The 8651-nt window shown below is 37.4% G+C and overlaps 1 protein-coding gene across 1 annotated transcript; it reads right to left on the reverse strand.

The window, feature by feature from the left end:
- Positions 1 to 1089: 1089 nt before the first annotated feature.
- Positions 1090 to 8577, reverse strand: LOC136240578 (uncharacterized). Its single transcript, XM_066031590.1, has 7 exons — positions 8425 to 8577; positions 4935 to 5276; positions 3936 to 4319; positions 3622 to 3720; positions 3405 to 3479; positions 1403 to 1830; positions 1090 to 1352 (listed from the first exon to the last, which is right to left on the reverse strand). The coding sequence occupies exons 1-7, from the start codon at positions 8444 to 8446 to the stop codon at positions 1323 to 1325; spliced, it is 1380 nt and encodes a 459-aa protein (XP_065887662.1). The 5' UTR covers positions 8447 to 8577; the 3' UTR covers positions 1090 to 1322.
- Positions 8578 to 8651: the final 74 nt, after the last annotated feature.

Genomic DNA, 8651 nt, shown 5'->3' on the forward strand with positions numbered 1-8651 from the left:
AGCCTTCTTTTTTGATGGAATGCCACTCATTTGTGGAATTCAGCAGCTAACATTAATTTCTTCACCGACTGTCGTGACTAAACAAAAGGCCTGTTTGGTGATGTTTTAAGTGACTTTTGTGTTTAATTGCTTTGTAGCTACATATATGCTTATGTGCATGTGTTCAGTTTTTGTATCACTCCAACAAGGAGGAACAGCAATACTATAGGGAGCAACCTTACATAATCAACAAGTTCATGTAGTGCTGGGGAAGTGATTATACAGCTAATAATAAGACCTCACTGAGTGTAATATACAACATGGTGAAGTATTATTGCTAGCAATCTCTGCATGGTTAATTACTTAATTAATCTATTTTTATATTGGTGTAATTTCAATTAATTTTGTAGTTAATTAATTTTATGTTAGTGTAACTTAACTCTTGGCAGGACTTACCAATGGCTTTCAGTACTTACATGCTGTAAAATATTAATAAAAAATAAAATAAAATGGTGTCAATGTCCTTAGGAACGTTCAAAAGTGCAACGATTGTGTGCTAATAATAGCAGCTATATAATTTCATAGAACATGCAAGCCACAAAAATCTGTCATCAACAGTACATTAGTTGGTTGCTGTGATGACACAATATCATACTATACATCAAAGGCTTATTGGAAGAGAAAGCAACATCATATTTGGTATAATAACACTTCGTCATAAATTTGCTGATTAATGAGCAAAATAGATGTGATGTAAGTATGGATAATATATTATAATACTGAGGTCCATTGTGGTAAACATACATGTAGTACGGTACTGCTCAAACACAACATCGTCTCACAAGAGTGCAAGCAATTAAAAACCTCACTAATTAAAGGGTACGGCACCCGTTTTGCTTGCGAGTATTCATCCCAAACAAAATGGGAAGAATACTCGTGAGTGAAACAGGTTCCATTCCCTTTAATTAGTGAGCTTTTTTATTGCTTGCATTCTTGCGAGACGACATTGCGTTGAACAGTACTGTATGTAACAAGCTACGAACAGGAATACAGATTTTCTGCATATGATTGTTGCATTATGTATGCTATTTATGATACCCTTGCACGGCATAAGTACAAAACTACATAATTATGAACTATATTGCTTACAGTAAAAATGCATACCTTGAAAGGTCTAAATATGTATACTGTTAAATTGTATAGTACCACTCACTCTGTAATTAATGTATCTACAAATAGCATGGCTGTTAGCAGGTCTGTTATACACACAACTACATCAGTTACCATCTTACTCTAATGTTCCAAAATGTAAAAATACGTTTAACTTCTATTCTATAAAATGCTCAATTACTGCAAGCTATCTCTTTTTCCAGCTAATTAAAAAGGAAAAAAATATGCAATTACTTAAAACGTAAAGTCTCACTTTTTTTAAAGTCTCAACTATCTCCTTTAAAGCAGCATCATATAAATCATCTGTGAAGACATCCAGCCAACGTAAACCACCGAGATGAAAATTCACTAGAGGTGGATAAGGAATATCTTGCCGTCGTAATGGAAACAATTTCTTTTTTTGATTGGACGCATGCTCAAGCTCTTTTCTGCACCATTCGGACTGGCCATACTTCTGAGTGAATATGATGATCATAGCATGACATTCATGTACAGCAGATGAGATTTTGTCTGCAATGTGACTACCCCAATCAATGTCATGAACATCTAAAAACACTTTCCATCCTTGCTTCTTCAGGTCATCACATAATGTTTCAGCAAATGCATTGGTGATTTTCTCCCGTCCATAACTAATAAACAACTTTAACTTTGCTTGAGCTGGCATTGACGGAAGTGGTGGAGCTGCAGTGGTACAATGCAAACACACAAGTAACACATGTAAATATACACTGGAACCTGTTAGACATTTGAGGACATGTAGACGCTTAGTTAAGGTACTGCAATATTCCTTCACTACATATTTTGTTCACTTTTTATTACACATAACGTACTGTTACAACAATCACTGCTAGAATGTTCCTTGCTATCATGTCAGGATAGCCCGCCAGTTATCCAGAAACCAATGATCTCAGGATATACAATGGAACTTCAATTATCCAAATGGAAAATTAACCAAATGGTCAATTATCTGAACGCCAAATCGACTGCTCAGTTAGAGTACTTTGTCAATAAATGTATAGTTTATTTTGTTCAACATGTTATTTTTAATAACATAATTATGACTACTGAACCCACTGCATACAGAACAAAATGGTGCCAGGCATGCCATTTTGTGTCCAAACACATGCCCTTACAATCAATTATCTAAAAGTGAAGTATACTGTGCTGCTACGATAGAACTATTCCCTGATTTTGGATTTGGTGTTTAAATTGTCTCTTAGTGCACGGTTAAAGCTCAGGTTAAAGTAGATGTGAGTGCTTATACAATTGACTTATAGTCTGGAATTTTCATTTGCAACAATTAAACACCCGGTGAAGCACATTTATCTAGCATCATCGTATGATAGGAATCATGGGGTAATTTCCTGCTAAAAATACCAACTAAATACCAAGTTCATGATGACTTGCAGGGGTGGATTCAGACTTATGGAAAGGGGAGGAGGGGTCAAAATGAACTGAGGCATTACATTGTCTCTGGTTTGGTAAGGTGAGACCAAAAAAAAAGGTCACAGCCAGCTGACAATAGCTGCCCACTTCACCGACTATGCATTTATCACTGATTCAGTACATAAAAACCACTCACTACACACTGTTCTAATACTGTGACTACTTTATTAGAGTGACTGCTCTATTAGAGTATCTCAATCTTGGTATACTAAACATTTTTGAAGGGCAAGAGCCCCATTTGAACCCCCCCGCTGTATCCACCTCTGATGACTTGGCAGTATTGGTTAGACCAAATTACCTTCATGTGACCTGAAATACTTCCAGTAAGTTGCTATTAACAATTATAATAATATTTAATGACTGCTTACATAACTAAATCCTTCAGACACACATAACTCAAGCATAGCGATCCATCCGTCTGACTATCTGTGTGTTGTGGTGGTGTAACAACACACTTAATGCTCAAAATGAAGTGCTTATCATCTGTAATATTGTGCTTCCTTCTGTCCTCTATAGCACATTGAATGGCACTTTCCTTTGAAAAATACAGGACAAATTGTTTAAAGTGGCAGAGTGCATGACTTGCATGTAGTTGCATAGCCTTTTCATACATACCATACCATTTTGTGCACGCTTTTAAAACTGAATTTATGTGTTCGCTCATATTTCAGTACTTGGCATACATGAAAAATATAAACTACAACACACACACACACACACACACACACACACACACACACACACACACACACACACACACACACACACACACACACACACACACCACACACACAAAGTGACACAAATACCTGATGGTACAACTTGCTCAGATTGTGCTCCTGGAGGTGGTTTTGCTCCATCGTGTTTGGTTGTATCTTCCTCCGCTACAAAAGATAATTATGTATGCACATTAACAACATTTTCTACCCATTCAAAGAATGTACACGTAGAGCAGCTTTTAAATTATTAGCCTATGAATGGATATTTAAGTAGAATTCACACTTTTGTGCAAACATATGCACATACCTTGATAGTTCTGCCCAGTATACTGAATGGTTTCACTGGCACCATTTATCACACTATAGTTTTCAGCCATTTCCATCACATCAGATGGTTCCACTTGCACTAAGCATAGCAATTTGAATGGAATAATAATAATAATACTTTAGGCATAATTACGTATGTACATGTGCATACAATTACGTATGTCCAGTATTCATTATGTGTGTACTGTAGATTGTACTGCAACATGTATGTAAAAAAAGACCAGGTGGTTTGAATTGTGCATAAGAGCTCATGATCACATAAAGCGTAGCATATATCTCATGGTTCATACATACCTGGCAAGTGTACACATTCACTGTCTTGTTCTGTAACAGGTTCTGTGGTGACTGTGGCCTCTTGTAGCTCATCAAGACGTTTCTCTATGTCACTAGCAAGATAGGAATATGATCCGCCATGTTTCTTCACTATTTCCAAAAATTTATAAAAACTGTCTGTGCTACCACTAGTCAACTGATCTGTAATGTGCTTCAAGAAGCGAGTTCTTTTGTCCTCATCTGTTTCACCAGCTAGGATTTTTTCTTGATCTTGAAACTTAATTATTCTTTTTGAGATGAACTTCGAAAGCAAGTTTCTTATAGGTAAAGCGGCTGTTAATTTGTCGTAGCTATCATACAGTGCTTCTGCACACATCTCTGCATCTGCCTCCTTTCCACTCACCACTGAAATGTTAAAAGATGCTACAAATGTAAATTTTATAAAACTATATATGTATTTGGCAATAAAGTTGAAGTTCTTAGTGATGCATATGATAGTTTACTGTGTAGGGCTGTGAATCAGTTATGCAATGATCGGTTATCGTATATTTTTATGTCAAACAGCATGTTTGCTTGACGAAACACTGAAAATCACATTGAAGAATGTAAAAATAAGCATTAAGCCAACTAATCAATTAATCAGTTGCTTATACAGAACCAATAATCAGTTACGTACACTTAGTCCAGGTCACAGCTCTACTACCATACTAGATATAAGACACACTAATCATTTCACTGTCCCAGTTACTGTACATAAATAAGGCACTCTAAACAGAGAGATGTCTTAGTTATAGGAACACTGGGTCTACGGAGACCCCTTGCTGTTAAGCATATATGGAACCACTGTTTTACAATGGCATATATTTAACACGCTTTCTTCAAAAGAATGGTACTTTGTTTAAAAACAATGACCTGTTCTAATTGATGCTAGCATGATCTAAGATTATTGCTGTTTGAGATTGGTACATCAGACACAGCATCATATATTAATCTAAATGAATTTCCAACAGTGCAACTAACCATTAGCCACTGGAGTTTTCTTCTGAGCTATTCCTCTATCTGAGGGCTTGTTTGCTGCCTTTATTTTATCCCTCAAGTTATCTGCAAGAGTGTTCTCCCTCACAGATTGGCTGGATAAAGCAGCCAATAATTTTTCCCAAGACTTGTCTGTCTTTGAGTTGCCCAACCATTCAGTGAACATTTTTACACAGGCTTTCTTGCTAGATGGAGTATCACTTTCAATATTGCTGAGCTCTTTGGCACTAACACCTAGTTGAAGGCCCATCTCAAACCATTTAGTGGCCATATTTGGGACAATGTGTTCTGTAATGTTAGCAATGTCCAGTGAGAATGTGGCACTACCTGTGGTGAATATTGAGCAGCAAATATACTAATGCAGTTACAGTGGCAGATCTAGATGGGTTTCTGTGGTTTCGACAGAAACTCCCCCTTTAAATTTAGCTCAGTGACAGTGTAACTAGATTCATCATTGTTGTATTGACAATTTGTCATAGCAAACAACTATATATATATATATATATATATATATATATACCAGGGGCGGATCCAGAGTTTGAAAAGAGGGGGGGGCACCTTGCTGAAAAACAGTTGAAGACCAAAAAAAAAAAAAAAGGTCACAACAATAATAGCTAGTTATCCTTTACCAAATATATCACATCTGTTATGTAAAATAAAATCTTATATATAGCTTCATAGGTAAGCTACACTGCCTCATTAACATTGTGACTGCTTTATTAGAGTAATTGACTGCTCTACACTGTAAATTCAGAAGTGTGATGTTCATACTGATGGTATGACTCTTGCGCTTGCTGAGTGTGATGCTCATACTTCAGAAGTATGATGACCACACTAAGTGACTGCAGGAGTCATACCATCAGTATGAACTTCACACTTCTGAATTTACAGTGTATTAGAGTATCTCGATCTTGTATGCAGTTTCTTGAGGGGGGGGGGGGGGGGGGCATTTGCCCCAAAAGCCCCATTCCGGATCCGCCATTGACTGTATTTCAGTAGCATGCATGTAATTGTACTTAACTAACACTATTTAGCTACAACTATATATTAAACGCTTACTTTTCACCTCCCACTGCATTAAAATGATCAAGATACTCTAATAGAGCAGTCAAGTAACTACTCTAATAGAGCAATCAAAGCTACAGCTTATTGTCACAGCTTTTGTCTTACAGTTACCTACAGTTACCTACAGTTACCTACAGTTACCTATAGTGTTTACAGTTTAAAACATTGGATTATTGTAATTGTTAATTGAATAAAAGTAGCCTAAAATCCGATTGCAGAGCTCACAAATTTCTGGTAAATGCCTTATTTTTCAGCCATACCAACTTTCAGAAACCCACTTTTAAAAACCCCAGATCCGCCACTGAGTTCAATGCATCAAGTTTTGGCTGACACAAATCATTGTTCTAGTAAAACTTTATAAATGATGATTGTTGATGTAGATAATGTCATGTGGGTAACTCCCAAAACATTGATGCAATGAGAAAATATAAAAATATATAGAAAAAGTATGTCTGAGATTCCATTTATTAGATTTCACCTGCAAGGGATTCCACATGTTTAGTGTGGGATTCCAGTTGGTGTCAGACTCCATGGTACAAACACACAGTGAATTACTACAGAAAAAATGTTAGGTCAAGTGCTGTAATCTAAAAGGTGGTAGCTATTTTCTGTTTCTGTTTATTAGATAAGGTAGTCCGAAGGTTACAGCACAAGTTGCTGTCAGACCTCTAAAACAAATAAAATGAGCTCCACTAGTAGACGCAGTAATGTACATGGTGTATTAGACACTCTAATAGTCAACCAGTATGCATAAGTTCAGGCTATGACATCACTGGTTGGCAAAAGCAGCGTGTCAAATACTCCAGAGGTAAATGAATTTTCATACAAAATATGAACCAAGTCATTTCAAGACAATACTTGCATGCTCAAAGACTTGCCAACCATACAGCTAGGCACCACTTTACGCTACGTACATAGCTCAAACTTATGTATAGTGGTGACAAAATGTCGCAGCATCCCTAGGCATCATCATCAGTTGCATGAGAAGCTAACAGCTATTAATTCAGGGGCGTAGGCAGGATTTCCAAAAGGGGGGTTCTGCCCTAAGTATAGAAATATGCCTGTGCTACAACTTACTAGAATCTGGCCTTCTAGATTCTGCATGGATTCTTTTCGAAAAAAACTTTAGAATGCCACCTGAGGTAGCACTTTTACGCTTCATTTATTTCGTAGGTGTGCACATGTAAACACGTGTACACGTGTAAACATGTATATTCTTATAAATTCATTCGCAATAGCGAGTAGAGGTACTTGAATTCCTCTGCCTGAAGACCTGTAGCTACCCATTTCAGTGGATTTGTGTAAGTTAATTCAGTTCTAGTTAACCAGTATCACGATTTAAAAAACTTAACTCTGAAAAGGGGGTTCGTCCGAACCCTTTGAACCCCCCCTGGCTACGCCCCTGTAATTGTACATGAACAGGATAACTATGAGCAATATTTTGGACACATGCATGACATGATTTAGCACATTGGTATGTATGAAATTGCTAGAATTGTAATATTTATCAATTTCAGCATCACAATAGCTAGCCGGTAGTAGCAGAACACTGCTACTGTGCGTGCTGCAGGCGTAGTGCGTACATAGCTATTACTATTTAAAATCATCAAATGAGATGAAGTGTTAATATGCTCGGTCAAATGAGATCACAAAGACCAAAGTCAAAGTAGGCATGGCAAGGATGGATACAAAACAACAAAAATAAAACAAGTTAGTCAGGTTGCTGTGAACAAAGGATATTTTCTGGGACACGGTGATAGCAATTGCTGCTGCTCTATCAAGTGATGTATTGGAGTGGGAGAAACTTTGATCTGAAATGTTTTTCATTGCTGTAATGGTCTCATTTAGGTAATGGCCAAGGCAACCAATTTCAACAGTGTAGTACTGACTCACGAAGCCCAAGCTATCAAGCTCAGTATTGACGTTGTTATAGTTGATATTATCTACTTTACCAGTTTATAGGTACTGGAGGGTGTACACAGAAGGCAGAGCCTATTGGTATTTCTTTCGTATGCTGATGCATAGCAGGAAGGCCAGTATGAGAATTAAATGGGCAGGTGAGCTCCTGTGATTTGTTACTGAAGAAACAGCTACATAACTAATTTGATCACTTTACGGAATCACATACAAAACAGTGACAAATTTGAGAAAGCGCCCACAAGGGTAAAATTTAGGGGAAACACCGCATTCAAGTTTTACCTCCCAGACCCTTGCCTATTTTTATCAACTCTCGTTCAACAGTGACAGTGATTAGCTAACAGGCCAAACAATGCCACTTGTTTTGCTCAGTAATTAGTGCCCCAAAGCCTGTTCGTCTTCATTCATACACGCCCCGTTGGGAGGAGTTCGATCTATGATTTCACGCACAATAAAAACAACAGTTTCCTGTTTCAATACACTTTCCCTATACCTGATCCAACTCCGGCAGCCATTTTTCTTGTATTTAGAAGATTCACCCTGAGACTGCTTAGTCTGGCGAGTAGACTGGTGCTGCCGACCCTTTTTACGCAGTTGAGCGGCCAACTAATCAAAAAGCGAGCTGCGTGCGCCAGACCGTGCTATCACCTTAAAAATTGTACTAGCATCCAGCAGCAATGAAACAAACATACAATCATTGTGTACAGTAAACAAATCTGG

This window comes from Dysidea avara, chromosome 1 (assembly GCF_963678975.1).
Source record: "Dysidea avara chromosome 1, odDysAvar1.4, whole genome shotgun sequence".
NCBI lineage: Eukaryota > Metazoa > Porifera > Demospongiae > Dictyoceratida > Dysideidae > Dysidea > Dysidea avara.